The sequence below is a fragment of the Papio anubis genome, chromosome 11, assembly GCF_008728515.1.
Source record: "Papio anubis isolate 15944 chromosome 11, Panubis1.0, whole genome shotgun sequence".
In the NCBI taxonomy this organism is placed as follows: domain Eukaryota; kingdom Metazoa; phylum Chordata; class Mammalia; order Primates; family Cercopithecidae; genus Papio; species Papio anubis.
This window is the reverse complement of record NC_044986.1, coordinates 15,228,367-15,249,730: the sequence shown is the minus strand read 5'-3', so window position 1 is coordinate 15,249,730 and position 21,364 is coordinate 15,228,367. Positions and strand designations below refer to the sequence as shown.

The window sequence follows — 21,364 nt, the reverse complement described above, 5'->3', positions numbered from 1 at the left end:
AATTACTCCAAATATTTTTGTCTCAGCAGAGTAAGAAAAAAGAAACTGTATGCTGTGGGCAGGTGGAAAGAAGAATCTAAAGGAGATGTGCTGGGAGAAGTAGAGGGACAGGTTCAATGGGCCTCCAGAAGGGACTACAATTCCAGAACAGAAAGGTGTTCTGGCCTGCTGAGAAATCCCTTGTGCCAAATATGTATGACTTATGTCTAAGACTACATATGGTTCACATCCCGTAATCTAGAATACAACTGCCTAATACACTGCCATAAAAATGTACGCATACATCGGATGGAGAGGCATGCACTTAGACTGTTGTGTTGAGGGGACTGGAAGTGGTAACTGATTAATGACTTCTGGTAGGAGCTGGAGGATAAGGAGTGGTGAGAAACGCTACCGGGTTTACCAACCCTATTCCACTTTCTTCAGTACCACAAAGGGTTTTCTTACATTTCCTCTGAAAGCTTGTGTATTCCCTACCTTACAGGGTTATTGTGAGAAACAAATAAAAGCATAAACAGGAAGTACTTGGCATAGACCTTAGCCTGTATAACAATACTCAAATATCATTTCTACTAAATCGTAAGCTCCACCCCTATGAGGGATGTCTTATATGTAGTGGGCATCCACACACGTTGAAGAATGTTCACTTGAACTTAAAAACTATCTTTTGAATGACTTTTCAGAACTATTTTCATAGTAAAATAAGTTTGTAGGTCTTACAGAATATGTGCTACAATACAGCAAATAAGAGGCATCCTAGGTATTTATTAAAAGACAGGGAGGACTTATATATAAATCCATTATGGTAACACCATTGCATCTGCAATAAATGTTGACAACTGAATTAAGTTTAAACACTTTAATCAACTATTAGTCAATAATCATATATTATATAAAAATTCTGATTCATGCATCAGATTACATAAATTATACAATTGTCACATTATACAATGCTTACATACTTTTGAATTTGTACCTGCAAAAATGTATACAAGTTATGAGAGCATTTACTTAAGAAGATAAGTGTCATACTCTTCAGTTATAAATAATGCTTCTATCTTTCAAATACCTGCTAAATATATGCATTTCTAGATCTGCAGCATTTTTTTGTACCTCAAAACACAAACCATCTGGAAGCTTCGAAGATTAACAGGCCCACATGTATCATTTACCAGACTTCAACTCCACCGTGAGAGTGCATTTTTTGGTGGATAAAATAAATGGAATAAAACATCAACTCTAGTTAATGCTTGAAGAGCTTCTACACCTTTTATTAAATATATGAGAAAATGCTTCATATGCAGATTAATTAGCTAAGGTGCTACCAATTGCATATTAAATACTTCCAATGATTGCATCTGGATTATTAAAGTTCTACATCTGTGCAAATGGGGGCTTTCCATGTGTGCTGACAGACCCTTCTACATACCATCATGGCCCAGCAGCACTGTGATCCTTTCCCTTACTTCAAAGAGACCAAGTGAATGAGCATGCATCATACTTCACTTACACATACACATAAGTGACACCTACCATCTATAAGACATATGAGTATATGAACATCAAAAAAGTTTCAGCTTGATTTACAAATCCAAGGTAGATTGCTTTTTCTGAAAAGCTACAGAGGAAAATAAAAGATCTAGTGTAACATTTACTGTAGATATATTAGACAACAGTTTTTATTTTTATTTATTTTTAGATTCTCTTTGTTAAAGAATAAGCACCCTTCCGGGGATGGTAGGCAGGGAGGCATGGTGGTGAGGGAGTTGCTGGAGGAGTAACATGAAGAAAGCAAGTCTGTCACTAATGAGCTTAGTTTTACTTAGGTTTCCATTCATGAAACCCTTTTAAATACAAGGCAACATTTTCACAGCTGGAAAATTACAACTAAATCTTGATTTACCGCCAAAAGCAATAGATGTAGTTATGTATAATCTATGGATAATACTACATTCAAGGGACAATGGCAAAACTAGGCTCAATGCAGAAATAGCAGCAAAAAGCAATACTTAAAAGTTTTTCATGAATGGGTTACATGTTGTTTTATATACAATTCTAAGATATGACCCTGGTATTCAATAAATGAAACTTGAAGCATAAGTGGTAGGAAGGTATGTTCAATATTTTTAAAGCTGAATTTTAGAACTGGTTATAAAATAATACTGCTTTAAAAATAATAGCAGAAATAGTTTAATTATGTAACAGAAGTACGTTAGCTTAAGATAGGCTTGAGATAAATATCAATTCTGTGATTTTAAAAAATCCTCTTGGTGGTAGAAGTATTTTGGGCATGCACTCTTTTAAGCATAAAAGCAAAAATAAACTCTATAATGTAGTGTACTGTGCATTATTTAATAAGCACATATATTTTATTTCCATTTCTAAGCAACTAACAAAATACATCATTAGAATACCTAAAGTTAACGTTTTGGAAAAATAGACTAAGGTGACCTTTTTGGCCTCTTTTTCTACAATGTGACAAATTGAAATTACTTTGCACTTCTGCCCAAACATGGGAAATATTGATATATTTACTTGGGAACTCATTTTTACTTTTTGTTTTTAGTTTATTATTTTGACTGATTATGAAAATATGTAGTGAGTTTACTCTAGATAATGAGTGAAAATTCATAAACATTAGAACAGCAAAGTTTCAGGCAGTGATGAATGTTTTAACAGATCCAGTTTTAAATATAATACTTGTCTCAGATTTAAAGATAAAAATTTTGATTGAGTTATAACCAAATCACTCATGTATGAACAAAGCTAAGCCTCAATAGCTTTTATACAGGAAAAGAATTGCTCCTTAAAAATCTATTTCCCCATAAAAAGAAGAGCAGTACTTGAACCATACTTTTAAATGAGCTCTATTTATGTAAAACATATCCCCAATACAAAACTGACATCTTGGTTCACTCTATAAACACCAAATTTGGCCAAAGCATATTATTATAGTATCTGCAGATACTGTCGTAATACTGAAAACATAAATTTTGGCATTTTAAGAAGTGTATGAAAAGACTCAATAATGCTACCAGAAAAAAACAAATGCTGAGAATTTTGTAACATTTAGTTAATTAAAAGTGGCACCATGTTAAAAACAAAAACAAAAACAAAAAACTACCAAGACCTCAAATGGGAAAATACCATTCTATACCAGATTTTGAGGTTTATTACAGAATTTTAAGTGAAGAAAAAAACTGATAAAAGCTATTTTTCCCTCTCCATTTCTTAAAGCATTGAATTTTTATGAAAAAAATGTTCATAATTTCAAAATACATGTTCTTACATTAAAACTGAAATGCAGAAGATACAAATAATAAGTTTAGTTTACAAATACGAGCTTGGCCAAGTATTCTCTGATTCAAAACACTAAAATAAGCCAAAAAAAAATCCAAACCCCAAACTATTATATCGGCTTTTTATTTAACTTTCAATGGAGTCTTAACAGAGATGAGTATTAGAAAAAAATGCAATTCATGGAAAAATTGGGGAATATGTCAGTCTTCAAATGGAGATGAATTTTTCATTTTAAATTCAGAAAGACACAGATACTCTCAGTGTTTTATAGTATTTCAGACTTTTAAGGCTGAAAAATAAGCAGAAGATTAGCAATATTTTTATAACATTGCTTTTCAATTTAAATTTCAGAAAAAAATTGTACAAATCATATAAAAATAATCCATGGAAGAAATCAACATTTTGGGGGACTGGACTTTAAAACAGAACACAATTTTATAATAAATCAATTCTTAAAGGGTGGATGTGGAGTAATGCATAATGCCACGCTAGTAAAGGTCTATTCTAAAAACTCACTCTTCCTTTAGTAAGTCTTATTTTGGTTCAAGACCCAAAGGCAACCATCTATTCTATTATTTATGTAACCTGAAACCAAGCCTAATTCTTCATTCCTGGAATCTGCCCGCTTCTTTGGGTTATCAGACACATGAGGCAATCACATACTTTCCACAATTATTTTCAGATATAACTTTATAATATTTGCTTTGCTAGTGATTTAAAGGCATGCAGAATTTCAACAAAACAAGCTATATTAGCTTATCTTCTGCTTATACCTTAAACAAACTCAAATGTTAAAGATAATTCAAAGAAATTCATGCTGTTGTGAAGTTAATGAAGTCTCCTAAAATTTGTCATTCTTTAAAAAAAGGACTTGAAATCATTACTTTTGGGAAAAGAGAAAAACTTTGATGCTAGAATAATACATAGCAGCTCACTTTGAAACCAAGGTCCATGTAGTCAAGAGTGATTTGAAGCAGCTTCTCTATAACAAACCATGACAGTAGGAACGATGACTTGTCTTGCATCAATAGAGCACACACATTTTCAAATCAAGAAAATTGGTAGCCTAACTTTAGAGGCAATCAGTTGTTTCTAAATGTTCTAAAAACACATGTATATATGAGGTATGTGCCTATATTTTATATACAAGATACATGAATATATATTCATGTACATACGTGTACATAAAATATAAACTGCTTTTTTCAGTAGTGTTTATAATGAGCAGTATTCCTGAAGCTAAATATTTCTACAAACTGATTTCTGAGAAACCAGCCACAGTATCAATTCTGCTTTATGAAAAATCTATTCCTGAGGAATAACTCATGTACTTCTTGAGATATTTCTGGGCCTATGGCAGATCAGTGGGTCAGTACCAGCACCTGAGTGAATCCTAAGGAACCACTTATTCATTGAGAATCTGGCCCATTTTCAATTTAAACGTTTAAATTATTTAGCTTGCTTCAAAGGTCACTCTTGATAGTCCCTGCTAATATTTACAGGTAAAACTATTCTTCACAATAAAGGAGACTATGTAATGAAACCTGATAGTGTAGTCTCTTTCAGTAACAAGTTTTTCCTTCCTTCCTTCTTTCTTTCTCTCTCTTTGTCCAATTATCAACACAACACAATTGGCTTTATTAACTGTTAGAGAATTTGCCAGCTTTCCTGGATGGTTCATATGGCACTCTGAGAATACTGGGCGTTTCTTCCATTACCCTTACAAGGAGGTTGTCGATGTAGTCCTCGAGTTCCCGGATGTGGGTGTCCTTCCTCCTAAGGAGTTCTTTGTGTTTCACCAGCTCTTGTAGAACCTCTTCATAGGTCAGACTACGATACCCTGCAGTGGCATCAAAGGGGTTGCTGTCCTAGAACAAGATAAAGACCATCACTTTCGTAGATATAACATCTGGGACAAACATTAAGAATTATCCAGAACTTCGACTTTTTGTTTTTCAAACCCTGATAAAGACTTTCGCTAGCCTAGCTTAGAGTGAATGTGACAGTCCACAAATTGGCTAGCCAGTCCTGAGGCAAGAACTAAGGCAAATGCACCAAAGTTTTGACTACAACTCTAAATTCTAAAACCCTTTCTAACATTGTGGGCAATTTCCTAATATCTGAGACTGGTTATATCATGTAAGATTAAGTTAAGAGATGAAATGTTTTATAATAAATACAACTAAAATAGATGAAAACTAAAGATTTCTGAAAGTCAACTCAGAGGAACTATAAGATGTAACTGAAAACTATACACTTGGACATGCGTCCTTATGAAACTGCTTCCACTGAACTGTGATTTAATGTTACATGTTTGGCTTCTTAGTGAAGATGGTTACAGCAAAAATCTTTTCCAATTTGCTATGAAAATGGAAGCACTCGGAATTAAATCAAAGATTATCCTTATAGGAAGCCCCATGGGAGTAACTTCTGTTTTAATATAGAAACAGGCAGAACTTTTCCTCCCCAGAGTAACTGGTCTATTTCTTTCTCCTAGTAATAATATCTAGTTTATCTTCTTTCCCTTTTTGACCCTGGTTATCAGGAAACTCAAAGAGTTCAACCATATTAATACTATGGTTAGTATATTTGCATTCTCTCCCATTTCACCTATTTATTTCACTTTATTCTATTGACAAAAATTCCTTTTAGGCAAAGGCATAAATATAACCAAAAAAATTTTTTAAAGATACTTACTAATTCACTGCTATTACAAAGCATTCTAATATTAATGTTATATCAAAAGTGAAAGAAAAATATTTCTCAGGAATTTAATCGAGGCCCTGTAACATCACCTTTTATTAACAGTGTATAGCATTAAGAGTTTTCATTCTGTAAAACATAATGCCCAATTACAACTAAGCAACTTTTTATTCTTTTTAAATCATAGTTCTCTCACTAAGCCCAACAATTTAAAATGATTTTCATCACTATCTTTTAAAACACTTCCATTTGGCTTTAGGAAACTTAACTAAAATATTGAGGAAATTGGTTTTCTTGCTCTTAAGGAATACTGTCTGTTCAGTGGAGGATGGGGAATGGGGACTGGTGAATGCAGAATGACCTCGCCCGCCATAAGAATTAAACTTGTCTTTCCCTGTTTTCAGGATCTACTTTAATAGTGCTATATGTTTGGGGGTGTTCACCAGTAAAGCCAAAGTTTAACTTTTCACTGGCCCTCCCTACTTCCCCAGCCTCTCAGCCCAAGGAACTAGGACTTTACCAGACCAGAGAAAGAGAAGCTAGAGTACAGATACCAATTTGATGCTTGGGTCACTGAAGTACACCCCCTTCTCCAGGATAAGTGAATACATTCAGGACTGAAAAACGTTTCCAATTTCACAGAATCTCTCAGGCTTTGTGGAGAAGATACAGCTTGCACTAGGCCTTCAAGATTTTGCAGGCAGAAATGCCTAATGGGACATTTCATGCAGTGAGCTCTGCTTGTTCAAAGAAGGAAACAAGGCTCAAGGCATAGTGGCCAGTAACAGGTAATCCAATAACAGGTACTCTGTAGAGCATGGCTGGAAAATACTGTACAGGACAGGGAGCAGAGAAGGGCTGAAATGGTAGGTTTGAAACAGACCACCAAGGATGCTGAACGGTAGTATAAAGAATTTTTAGACTTTTGCTATGGAAAATAGGAAGCCACTGAAGGTTTCTAAACAGAGAAAGGATATGATTAAAGCTATGTTCCAGGAAAAGTAAAATGGCAACAGTGGAATCATTTGGAGGGGCTAAGATTAGTTATAGGGCTACTGAAATATGAAAGACCAGAGTTAGTAACAATGAAAAGAGAGGATATTAAAGGGAAGTGAGCTTAAATTCTATAAAATATGTCTAAAACAACTTAGTTTATTTTAGCATTAGAAACTGGAAACAGATGTAAGTTTCAGTTATATTTCCTTCATCCCTAAAAACATTTCAAATATTGTTCTAAAACCATTAAAGGACAATTCTAGAGACAAGTGTTTTACTTCTCTCTCCTCTCTCAGATCAATTAATCTTTTATAAGTCTACACACACTCACACACACACACTCTCTCTCTCTCTCTCTCTCTCACGCATATAGTTACTAGTTTAATTGGTCATGAGATATAGTTTAGAGATACATAAATAGTAATTACATTCTTATAAAAGATTATGTTAAGCAGTTTTCTACAGTAAAGACAAGACATAGTATAGAGTTCAGTATACTTTCGAAATTTCTTAAAAATAAGTTAAAGTTTCTTACTTCAACACAAGTAATTTTGCATAAATTTGAGAGAGCAACCTGGGTCTCATTTGCCTTATCTGATAGATGAGATGTTCTCCACGGTCCCTTTCAAATCTAAAATTGTCTGGTATACCAAGTAATTTTTCTAAATCACACTTTAAAAACTAATAAAGTCTAATGTGATTTCACATTTCTAATAAAACATTTACTGAGAAATTCATGTTCTTGTGAGAATTGCAGGGATTAATGAAAGGAAGCTAAATGGGATTCATTACTGATTAGTTGACTGATTTATGCTTTTTCTTTATTTAACATAATGAAAGCATCTATTCAAGTCTCTCTAATCTTCATAAAATTATACATATATAAACTGATTTCTCCAAACTAATTAAGCAACAAAATAGTTAAAAAAAATAATGTGCACCGTAATATTTAACACTATTACCAGTTAATGTAGTTAAAAATTTTTTGTAACATTTCTCTAAAGACACTGAAGATGAAAGATGTGTCAAAAATTTGTTTTGACATAAATTAATGCCATGACATAAATTAATAGTTAAATCTTTCAAAATAATCAATTATTATTTCAGACTACTGGTCATACTTTATAGCCATACTCTAGAATATATAGATATCTTATTTGGATTATTATTTTTTTCCTTACAACAATCTAACATTAATGTGTAGACAGATTTCCTGGAAATACACTTCTGGCCTTTTCAATAAATTTTCCGTTTGTCCTTTTATGTGAAAACTTTACCCCAAATTTTAGCATCAAGTTTCTAGGCAGGAAAACATCTTAGAAACACATGTACTATGAACTATATTCTGGAAAAGAATATAAAATAATTAAAAACAGTTTCATGCTGAGTTCCATATTTTATCCTATATGTGAATGTAAACCTTCTAATTTTAGGCGTAAGATTCTTAAACTGACTGATATACTCCACACACACACACACACACACACATATATGTATATGTATTTGTCGATATAACTCCAAATAAAATGATTAATATAAACAATAGAAAATTAAAATATATGCTCTACAAAAATTAGTTTTTTAAAGACGAAAACTCTCAGGTAAATATAAAAATTATTTTTTCAAAATATATGTTTTATTATTCTTGCAAAAACTTACAAAATTCAAAACTCTCTAAGCTGGCAAAGACCAAACGCAACTTAAAATGGTTACTCCAAAGTGCTCAATATTTTTTCTCACAGCACACTCTATACAGACAACACTTATGTTTTTAAGATGTTTTCTTATTCTGAAATTTAATGTAAATTTTTCTTCTCTCTTCCCCTTTTACAACCAACCCTTTCTCATTTCCACCCTACCTCTATTAAAAATGTCTATATGCAGACATAAGAAGATGTGGACTGGTAAGAGAATATTAGAATTACTACATGAAGTTTTCTAACCCAGAATTTTAAATAATACAGTTGTGCATAAGATTTTGAGAACTGCTAGTGATCTATTTTTTGCTTTACACAGTCTAGCCTTTTAAACTAGGAAATGTACATTTTTTACAATATTTAAATTTAAACAAAAGCAAATTATCAGGACTCAAAATAACTGAAGATTTAAAGAAAGGTTGTCCTGGTAACCAAATATTGGTGGGGTACTAACTGACATCCAAGGCAACTAGAGGAGAGGGAGAGAAAAAAGTGAAGGCTTGGCATTCTCTGATCATCTCATTATTGTTCTAATGAGGAACTTTGCTCTGGGAATATCATCTCAGCTACTTTCACATCTTTTGTCCTACTCCCTTCATCTCCCTTTCAGTTCTTAATTAGGCCTTAAAGAGCTCACACTGCCCTTTCAACTGGCTACTGCTCCTGTTTAAACACTGTGCTTTCACAGACAGGTGTTGGCACTAGCATATAAGACATACAAACTTAATTACAAAATACTACGTCCAGAGGGAGAAAAAATAACTTGGTGGACGGCTATTATTGGAGAACTTAATGTAAATTACTTCAAACATCTTATAATCTTCAACATAAAAATTGTTCGAATGCTTTTCTTCAACCATGATCAGTATGAAGATGCGCTTCCTCCTCTTAATTGTATCTTGCAGTAAATTAACAACACCTAGTAATCCTTTAACTGTCATTTAGAATAGTTAGTATTCCAGAGAAAAATAATCACACATCAAGGATTCTTTTATCACCTTTAAATCCTTTAACTAAAACAATTTTCACATTTTATTTCTTTAAAGAATTCTAAGGATGCTTTTACAGCAATAAATTACAAGATTTGGAAAAGTACATTTGGAAATTGTAATTAAGGTTACTTAATAAACAATAGCTACACATTAAATCGATTTTTTTGATGTTGCATTTTGTTTGAGATTAAGTAACCGCCTGATAGAATTCATTTTAGTATCTGATCAAAGGCTGACTTCATATTTTCTCACATTTCTCGCCAGACTGCCATATTATAAAGACTTGAGAATTTATAAAACACCAAAACTTATTAATCACTTAAATAAAACAGCAAAAATACAGTACAAAGTCCTGTGCTTCTATAACAGTTTCCACAATTTTAAAGATAAACACCTGCATTTAGAATGGTTTAGAAAATAAACCCTAAACCCACCTTAGCTTCTTCTAGCCATGTCACATCCTAAAAAATAGTAATAGGTGATATGGGATTGCCTAAAAACATTCTTACTATACATCTGGATCACACATATCAAGGACAGATGGGTGAAACAGCAACCACCAGTCTCTTGGAATAAAGGCTCTATTTCTGTTACTCAGTGAGAATTTAGTTTTCTACCAAGAACATTTGACCATATTTTGGTAAAGTTATTTTTTCTCTACGTTTAATATAGTTAGAATTGATTGCAGATGCAATGGAACTCTGAACAGAGATTAAATACTGGACTTCAAATACTACAATAAAGTTCAGATTATCTGAATAATCCTCGCAAAATACGTGAGTTGATTTAGGTGGTCGCTACCAATCCTGTTAACATATTTGGTTTTGTTCTGATGAGAAAGATAAGTGTCCTAAAGTATTTGTTCTTTCAAATACTTTCCTGGTTATCTGGCTATCCTGCCAGGATGCTTTTCTATTGTTGAATGTTAACAAGCAGCTTTATTCTTTCTTCAATCCTTGTCCCAACAACAACAAAAAACAGTCTTTTCTACATGCTCTTATTTCATAACCGCAAATTTGACTCTGACATACAGCTTGCATACTAATTTCAAAACAGTCTGTACACAAAATATGTATATTCTAAATTGGCTTCAATTATAATCAATTTTGCTTGAACTTTCATAGATCATACGAGTCACACCCTATTGTATATTAAAGGCAAAGATTATATTTTACTTTCTTTCTCCTAAAATTACTATGCTAAGCTACAATTCTTAAGGTAAGTGAGGCAGAAGGCAACAAGACAAAGGCATTTTTAGAAATGTGTGCCAGATAAAAAGACCGGCTTGTTCTTTGACAACCTTCTCACCCCTTCAGCAACTTACCGGGATTTTCCTGAGGTCTTCATTGCTTGTTGGACTCATATGAAAACTAATAAAACACAAACAAATGTTAAAAGTGTCATAACTCACGTGAGAGGAAACACAAAAATAGAAAAATTTTAACCTAGATTGTAATACAAATTTCTAAAGCCCTACATTATTCAGATGAGTGAAATTTAATCCAAGAAGTAGAAAAAAATCCAGTATTTCCCCAACATTCTTAAAGCATCATTACAATTTTAAACTTTGAAGGAAAACTTTTTAGTTATCAGAACTGAAGAACGAAATATGAAGTTTTTAAACATCTTTAAACACAGCACTTTTATCCAGCAAGATATTTTGTAAAACTAATCTGTGTAACAGATTTCCATTATGTTTACACACAGTCACTCACCTTAGGCCCTCTGATATAAAACTAGGGAGAATTAAGTAAATGTAGGTTGGAAAGATTATAGAATAAAAAAGTGAAAGCAATCTGTTTAAAAATGCCAAAAGTGTTAGAAAACTCAGCTTTCAAACATAACCCTATCAATAAGAAAAAATTCAGAATTGTGGGAAACATTTATCTCTTTAATGCGATTTCTAAGTAGCTAGTCTTGAAAATTTAAATACTGAAATGAATCAAAACAACACAGATTTCTTCCACACAAAGAAGAAAACATCACAGCTGAATGCTATAACTATTTTCTTCTTTGAAACATGTCCATTAGATGGGACTGCAACCAAAAAGACGCTAAACTTCAAAGCCATCTGATGAGTAAATATTTCATCGGTGCTATTCAAGTTTAATTTTTACCCAGCACTTAAAGGTATTAGCCTTTAAAACCTTCACAAAGCATTAGTGTCCTAGGAACCTTTTTATTCCACACACAAAACAACAACTGTAAAATATGTATGTTTTCATTATCTGTCCCTTGACAGTAAAATAACTGGGATCCTTTGAAGATTTAAGAAATTTACTTTTAAAACTTTTGATTGTGTGACAAAAAGTCTGGACACTGGATATAATGTTGGTAAAGTATCTGTAATTATGTGTACAAATCCTACGCTCTAAGATGCACAGGGCACACATGCATGTACAACCACCTCCAGAGAGTTTCCCATGTAACCAAGATTTCATTGGCTATGACTAAGATTTGAAGTACTAGCTTCCAGAAGCGATTGCTCGCCTTTTCTAACTAGAACTCCTGTGGATAAATTTAGTATTTCAGCAGAGCTGGGTTGCATGTAGAGAGAGTGAAACATGTTTTAAAAACCTACAATGCACCAGTTAAAGGCCTGTGTGGCTGGCACATTTTCTCAACATCTTTATGGTGTTCTGCATGGTCCTGGACTCAAGTCACTATACCAGCAAAGCATCAAGAGCCCACAAAGAAGTGGCTTAAAAGACAAAAACCAAATCCAAAAAAGCATTCTCATGTAGTCCACCTTAGCCTAGAGTGCCATGGTAGCAGCTGCTAACACATGTGGTTTCCATCTTCTCTGATTTTCAATCCAAGGTAGCCAACAGGGGGTCCAGTGGGATTAATCTCTCCTACCCCATTATCTCACAGCATGTTTTCTAATATGTCAAGAAACACATTCTGCTACATCTCCCATCTGACTGGGATATTCTAAAAAACAAAATGATTTACACTCAGGCCCGACAGCACACAAGGTGCTTGCAAGCAGAGAAGTGGCTGGAGCCAGGTGGTGGGAATTCAAATCCTGTTTCTGCCCTGTGACCTTGAGCAAGTTACTTAACTTTGATTGTGTCTTGGTTCCCTCATCTGTAAAATGGAGATGGCAACAGTATCTACCACATAAGACTTCTGTGAAGATTCAATGAGTTAATCTTCATTGGAAAACACTTAGCACTGTGACTACCAGATAGAACATTATTTTATGTCATAAATAAAATAATGAAATAAAATAATTATTTCATAAACATTTACACAGCACTTAATGTGTGCCAGACACTGTTCTAAGCACTTTACCAAAATTAACTCATTTAATCTTTATGATCCTTACGGTAGTCTTATGGTCCAGTATCTACCACATCTTCATTTTAAAGGTAAGGAAACAAGTCACAGAGAGGTTAGGTAACTTGCGTGTGGTCATTCTATCAGCAGCTGGTGGAGCTGTCTGGGCTCTAGACTCCGTCCTTCCATGACACACAGCCCTAGCCCCATTCCCTGTATATAGATTTACTTAGTGAGCACTGGCTGCACTGCAGAAGCCCTGAACATATAGGCCACATAGATGAATCAGAGAACAACAACGTTGCATTTTGAGAAGGACATGGTAGAGATGTACTTGTGGGAGGTGGGGGAGAGCACTCTGGATAATTAAATTTTTAGACCTCATAGAGAAATGAAATGTTCTATCACAGCAATTAGTCAAGGAATGCCTAATTCATGGAAAAAGCAGGATTTAAAATGACATGAAGGATATGTTTGGCAGGCTAGACAAGGAGGGCTCTGCAAACATATGGCGTGGCCTGGGGCTGCCAGACAGTAGCGTCGCTGCAGGACACGGAGTAGACTGGCAGCGAGGCAGCAGGGTCAGCAGGAGCCCATAAAGGTTCAGATGACGTGTTCCTCAGGCCCAATCTGTAGAGCAGGAGGTAATCTTTGGACAATGATAATCTTTTCTTGTAAATATTTTAACATTTTATATTTGGTGGCATAATCCATCCCATTGCATCCTTGAGATTGAACAGTATTATGACTATATAAATTTCAATATATGTCACAGGAAGAAATCAGTGAACCAAGAAACAGAAATATCGGTATTATATTTATTGCAATAAGGGTTTTCAAGGAACAACATTTAGGACAAAGATTTTATGAAAATCACAAAACTAATGATATGTAGTAGCCAACCAGAGTTTATAAAACTAAAATGTAACTCAATGGCTGCTCAAAAATGCCTGAGAATTCCTAAGAATGCTGAAAAAGTCACAACTCTAAGGGGAAGGGTTTGCAGTGCGGCAAGCCCGGCTACTTCTCATTCTACCTGAGTGATCTGAGCCACTATCTCCAGCTCCCTACAGTGCAGATCTGAGTGAGAGGCTCTTGTACCGGGTATTGTCTGAAGTCTAAAGGCAGAACCCCTCCCTTGTGGTCTGCTTTATATCACACATTGACATGTCAAACACTTGACGAACACAGTCATTCATGGCTGCCTTTTTTGATCTGTCCTTAAGGGGGAAGAAAGAGTTAACTGAACTGGATTGAATTAGCTTGGTGAAAAATAAAATGTCTCTATTTATCGAAGTGTGGCACCAATTTGTGATATCTTTCTCTTTGGACTGCCGTCCTCATGTCAGACAAGATATCGAATAATTCAGTCTGACTGCTCAGCTGAACTGCTGACAGGTTACGGAAAATGGTGTTTTTAATCAGGTGCAAAATAAACCTAGACACATTCACATTTAAAAAGGAGTCTTTGTAAAATGAAACTACAGAATTTAAACATTTTAAATTAGTATTTTAAAAGTTATTTTAAATAAAATGATTTACCTTAACATTCTGAAGTTTTTACGCAAAAGCATCAATAGTTTTACTTTGTGATATTTCCAAATATTAAATAATTTTCCCTAGTAAACTCTAATTCTAAAATTTGAAATATTTTCAAATATTTCTAGGAATCACTAGTATCTCTTCTACAATATCACTTGTTAATTTACATCAAAGTTAAAATAATTAAGTAAAGAGATAAGAAGTAAATCAGTGAGGACTTGAAACTGTCCTTTAATTTGTGCTATGGACTAATCTTCTATATATCAGCCAGAAAATAACCCAATCATTACAGCAAAAAACCTGATCACCGCAGTAATCACTATGGCATTTGGCAGTGATCAAAGTGGGTTTTTTTGGTTGGTTTGTTTCTCTTTCTTAAACATATATCTTCTTTTGAAGAATACCTAAGGAGGAGAAACTATTCAGAGTAAAAAGTGTACAGTGCTTGCAAAGATTTAAAAAAAAAAAAAAACCTACATAAGAACAAAGATCTATTAAAATTGGTTAACAGTGCTTTTATAAGACAATGCAAACTGTAAATTCCTCATTCTAGGATTTTAAATCTTTCAATGAGAAGTCACATAAAAACAAGCCTTTGATGGGCATTTAAAAGTAAGTATTTTTAGACTATTTTAGAGTACTATTACACCTTCCACAATAGCTCTTTCCAAACCCCGTTACTGCTGGAATTATAAAGCAAAGTCCATTTTGGTCTACACATTGACTCATTTTGTATTTAAGAAGTGAATTCAAATTAAATGTGAAATCCAGGAGGTGTGCCACCTGGCTGGGAGGAGGGAAGAGGAGGAAGAGGGAAGGGGCAGGACAGGAGTAACTTTCTCAAACGCCAGTCAACTCCTTATTGTGTATGGGAAATAAGTATAACTTCAAACTATCACAGAAGAAGTGACATTAATTATTTTTAAAGAAGTGTGTCCTACTATCTTGTTTAACCGAGTGGGCTCTAGAGACTTGGGGCTTCACTTTCATGACAAAGGTATATCCTGAGAACTGTGACATAATGTAACAAAAATCTTCAGTGAGTCTAAAAGGAGGAAAAGAGAAACACCCCGTGTATTTCATCAATAACAAAGCATAGAATAACATCCTAAAAGCAACTGTATTTATTAGACTTTAACTATAGTACCTTTCTGGGCACTTTGCATGTTAACTCACTTAATCCTTGTAACAATCCTATGATGCGAGTGCTCTATTTATCTTCATTTACCGATGAGGAAATGGGCACAGAGATGGTAAGGCGCTTATCCAAGGTAACATAGTTAGTAAGTGGCCGAGTTAGGACACAAGAAAGGCAGCCCCACCCCACAGTCCAAGCTCTCTAGGCATAAGCTCTACTTCTTCCACAGAGCTGCTCTAAACTGTCAGTTCTACTGTGAGCTCACTGCTGGCTGGTTTCGAGGAGCCCCGTACAATTTCATGAGGCTTCTTCCAATCAGAAATAATGATTCAGAAAAGTCTTAGATTTAGTCTAAAAGAGACAGAATAATGGCTGAAATGCAACAGGTTTGGAAATAACTGTGCTCCTGATTTTTTGTTTGCCCCTCCTGCTCCACTCTGCCCCTCCCTGCACGTCAGGACACTGACCTCTGGAGAGTGTATCACCTGGGCTTGCCCACTGGCTTATTAGGTTCTGCCACTGGGAGGTTGGAGCACTGAAAGCATAGGAGGCAGGGTATTTACTCCCCTTCCCCCAGTCCCATCCCACCACTGCCCCCCTCCCTCCCTGCTGGGCTGCAATAGCATCTCTACCTACAGCCACAGCTGCAGCTAAGCATGCAGTGCTGGTCCCTGGTGCTGTACCATTCCTTCTTGATGTCCTTAACCCTGCCGACACCTTCTCCACTGAACTTTCCTCAGATATTTGTTTTGAGTGTGTCATTTGTTTCCTATTAGGATTCTTAACTGATACATGAATACAAAATAAATGCCATAAACCATTCACTTAATAATTTAAAATAATTAAGGACAAAGGTTTGTTCTACTTCTCTCTTAGAAAAGAAAGAACGAAAGAAAAATAATTACTCATATGAATTACCTATACTTCCCTGTTCCCTTCAATTTCTGACTTATGCTCCACAACTACTTATTTTAACATTTTTTTCTTTTCAAAATATGCATAGCCTCTTCTTACTTTGTAAATAATTCACTGCTAGCCTCCCCTCCCCGCCCCCTCCAACACACACAAACTCCTAGCCTTCATTTAACAATATGCTTTTCATATTCACAGAGCTAGAGTACTTGTGTTCAAAATTATTTTCCATTTAGGATTGCATTTTTAAAGATTCATTGCTCCTGCAGTATGTAAAATGGTATAATTACTTCAAGTGACTTGGATTTGAATAATACCACCTCATATTTACAGATTGTCTTACAATTTATAACACATTTTCACAAACTGAATTTCTCCAAACATTTCCAAAGGAACAGTAATCAATAAAATCTTATACCATAAAATCTCATACAATCAGAATCCCATCTGATCAGTTTCACCTCTGACACCCCCTCTCTCCTAGAGACCTGCTGGTGTATTCCCACTATCATCCCAGTTGTCTCCTAATCCACCTGTATTTACTCACCTCTCTCACCAGGACTCGCTGACAGTCCATTATCTCTTGGACATTCTACCATTTTTATTTTGCCAATCTCTAAACCCTACCAAGTAGCCCTTGCTGACTTTGTTACCTTGACTCATTCATATTCTTTAATCTGAAACAACTCACACCACCAATACTCACTGCTTCTTTGACGAAGGCCACCAACAAACCATTTTCACTAAAATCACCTCACTCTTTAACCTCTCAACTCCATCTGATACCAAATGGCTGCTCCTTCTTTTTGAGACTCACTCTTCTTGCTATCTGGTAGCCTAACTTTTCTTCTATATTTCCAATCACTCCTTTTCTTTGTTATCTTCCTCTTCACCTTTAGGTGGGGAAAACTGGATATTTCCTAAGGTTGTTTTCAGGCCTTTTCTACTCCACCTTGGTGATTTCATATTCTCTCACCACTAACTACCATCCCTATATGGATAGAGGACTAGTAAATCTTTTCACCCACCAATCTCTTTACCCTTTATAATATCATGTTTACAAATGTCTGATCAAAATCTTGGATTGAATATCCTACTTGTCCCTGAAAGGCCAATCACCATGTCTTTTAGAACAGTTCTGTCTGGTTCTCTTCCTTCTCATACCACCAATCTCCTGGGCACCCCAGGTGAAGCCTCAGAGACACCCTTCACTCCAGTCTTCGGCTTACATGCCTCACAAATAAACTGCCATGTTCTCACCATTCAGCCTCTGCCACAGAACTCTCATCGTTTACTCCCTGCTCATTTTTATTGCTACCTTTCTGACCATAAGACCAAATTGCCTCCTGTTGAGACGACTGCAACAGCCTCTTCAGTCTCTGCCCATTCCTCCTTGTCCAATCCAGCCTATTCATACTGACCATGGCGTTCTCAAGCTCAAGTCTAACGTCATTATTCATCTATCACAAAACTTTTGACCTTCAAGCTCTTCCTGAATAATGACAAAATTTCTCAGTCTGGCTTTCAAAGCCCATTGGATTTTATCCAATTTACCTTTCCAGACTTATTGCCCACCCCCTAATGCCGAGGAACAATCTACTTCACTGTGAAACAGAAATGCTACCATCTATTTCACAGAATTAAAAGAGGGTTAAAAGAAATGAGTATGAAAATGTTTTGTCTGACAAAGTGCTTTTCAAATACATGGTACAAAAGTTTGCTTCTTTGTATCTATCTTACCCCTGGATCCCCTCCCTTTCTACTGCAAGCCACTTAAAGGAAGGAACCGTATCTCATTCCTCTTTTCATTCCTAGCATCTGACATAGCGCCAGCATGAAAGATTCCTAACAAAAGTATGCTGAATACATTAACAACCAGTACTTAACAAAAATGTGTAAAAACGGGGGTGAGTTGACTGAGTAAATCAATGGTAGGGCAATATAAGTTCCACCAACAAGATCCCAAGTTCCCAAAGAGTGGAAGAAATAATGTTCCTGAATAAGAAAGATTATTTATATCTATACCTGATGATACATTAGTGGAGTGTTTTTCAGTTCTTTTTAAGATAGAAAGAATTATTCTCATATTTAAGTCAATAGGAATTAAAGCACATTTTCAAATTGGTGGACTACCAATAGAATCAATTCAATCAGCCAGTTTATCCAGTATGCCAACTAGGTCTACCAGGATAGGTATCTGACACAATACAGATTAATTAGAGATTTTTCTGGTAAATCCTGGAAACATTTATTCCACAGAGGTTACATGTTGACGGGTTTTTTTTTTTAAATGTTCTTTAATAATCCTCTTTCCAAAGCTCTAAAAAAATGAAGTGCCCAAAGAGATTCCACTAGAGAGATTTTACTGGAATCTTTAGCACATTCCAATTATGTTTATTATACATGCAAATAAGGCTTAAGAGGCAAGACAAAACTAAATATTTTTTTCTTTCTTTTTAGAAAAAAGCAAAAAACTCAGTACCAAATCAAATTAATGATACTATAGATGAAAGGACTACATTCTGTCTCCTGGGACTGGGCATGTACACCAAAACCTGGATGACAAAACAGAACCTAATACATAAATGTCTATGGGGATTAACAGTAATTTACTTATTAATATTCTCATGGGGTATCTTTTATGAGCTCTCAGAGGCAAGAGAGTTAAAAATTGTGGTCAGTGACACCAAAGATCATGGACAGCAAATTCAGACCTAGCTGCTTTTCCATAATGAATAATGATGAATATGTTGTTGGTGAAACTCCTAGAACTTGAGGATTTAAAGACGTCTATGAAATTAAGGCTTGGTTTGTCAAGGATATAATAGTCAATCAAGTCTAACGTACACATTTCTCCTGGTAAAGAACAGAAATAGTGGTTTAGGCCTGCCATTTCAGCACTCTGGGAGGAGGCAGGTGGATCACTTGAGGTCAAGAGTTCGAGACCAGCCTGGCCAACATGGTGAAACCCTGTCTCTACTAAAAAATACAAAACTTAGCTGGATGTGGTGGCATGTGCCTATAATCCCAGCTACTCGGGAAGTTTAGGCAGGAGGACTGCCTGAACCTGGGAGACGGAGGCTGCAGTGAGCTGAGATCATGCCACTGCACTCCAGCCTAGGCAACAGAGTGAGACTCTGCCTCACAAAAAAAAAAAAAAAAAAAAAAAGAAAAAAAAAAAGAATAGAAATAATTATTTCAAAGACAGTCAAACAACCCACAAATTTCAACATAAGGCCTATGGATTCCAAAAGTTCTCCATTCCTTTAAAACTAAGCTTCTCACCTTTTTTTTTTTTTTTTAGTATCCCTAATACATAAGAATAAATCCAACAACAAGCATAAAATTTGACATCTCAAGTTAAAAACTCAGATGAAGTTTTGCATTTTACTAACATAATCATGTGTCTCTTGATATAAAATGAATATTTTCTCCCTAGATCTTTAGGAAATGTATCACTTTCGGAAACTGTGTTGTGTTTGGCCTGTTACCCTGAGTAGACCCTTGCCCGCCACCTGCTACGTATCCATTAGTTATCATCGTGTGTGTGTGTGTGTGTGCGCGTGTGTAATCAAGTCCTGCTCATTTTAGCAGCCAAACAGGGGGCAGGAGTGATGAGATCAAGGCACCCGCAAGCTAAACCCAGAACAGACTCTGCCAGTCTACGTTATCAAGACAGACCCGGTAGCCTTGATCAAGCTTTTCCTGCAAGGAGAGAGTATAAGGATAATCTGGAGAGATGTGACTCTTCCATGAGGGTGCAAGCAAGGCATCCCTGGGGCCCTGTGAACCAGGTGAAAAAAGCCAGAAGGCCCACAACACCCTGGCCAAAAGCACCCCAAGCTGGCTCTGTGTGGGCCTATGACAAAGCTATGTTCTGGAGAAGTCATGGTATCCTCTGGTTACCATGAAGACCTCAGGTGTTTAAGAACAGCCTGCAACGAAGCCCCTGGCCAGCAAGCACCCACGTTCCTAGCCCCAGCCATCTCTGCAGAGCCTTCAAGGAGGGACATCAAGGCAGCCAGACTTCCAGGGGCCCCCCAGGTGGGTGACGCAAGCCACAGGCTCCTACACTTGCTTCTTAGAAGCAACTGCTGGTGTGACTGGGGGATTTCCACCACTCTGCAACCCAAGTTGAGAAGCCGTAAAACATTCTTGGCAGTCAAGAGTTTGTTTCAGTGGGGCTATTAAATTATAAAATTTTTGCCAGAAAAGAATATATTGTTTTGTGTAAAACACAATTTCCGGGCCATCCCCCAACAGCTGAATATAATGATCTTATCATAAATTGTACATTATACTATACAACTTTCAGTCAGCTTTTTAAAATGTTTCTGCATGAAGAAAAAAAGAAACTATTCAAAGAACAATTAAAACAGGTACCCACTGATTTAAAGAGTGTACCTCTAATACACATTAATATCTGCAAATTTCTTATGCCACAATAATTTCACTATTGTCCCATTTCTGTAAGTTATATCATAAAAATGTTTCACTACAAAAACTTTTTGTTCAGAATCTAAAATCACACTTGGAAATGCAGTTTTTCTGAGTTCATGTGCACCTCTTCCGATTCCGGCATTATTACGTATGTAACAGCAATGGCACTGTTCTCTGAGTTTTCCTAAAATAGTATTTTCATCACATCAGTCATATATGGAAAACTCTTCATACATTCTATAGCATTAGATGCAAATTCTTCATTCTGGTATGCTAAATTCATACTAATAAGGTCACATCTCCACTACCACTTCCAACCTTTAATTGTTTTAGGCAGGCTGGGTCCCTGAGAACCACTTCAC

General features: G+C 35.6%; 1 protein-coding gene across 5 annotated transcripts in view; it reads right to left on the bottom strand.

Annotated features, from left to right (window-relative positions):
• Positions 1-840: 840 nt before the first annotated feature.
• Positions 841-21,364, bottom strand: part of RAB11FIP2 (RAB11 family interacting protein 2) — a 41,661-nt gene continuing 21,137 nt past the window's right edge. For 2 of the 5 annotated variants that reach the window (XM_009215456.3, XM_009215458.3), the window contains 2 exons: positions 11,013-11,058; positions 5,098-5,168 (listed from right to left, as the gene is read on the bottom strand). Coding sequence is in view for 3 of the 5 variants with exons in the window: in XM_017944366.2 (XP_017799855.1) it covers positions 4,941-5,168; positions 11,013-11,058 (274 nt within the window). In the remaining 2 variants the exon portion in view is untranslated. Of the gene's footprint in view, positions 5,169-11,012; positions 11,059-21,364 lie in introns of all 5 variants that reach the window. The other 3 variants (XM_017944366.2, XM_003904310.4, XM_021943732.1) reach the window with 3 other exon arrangements.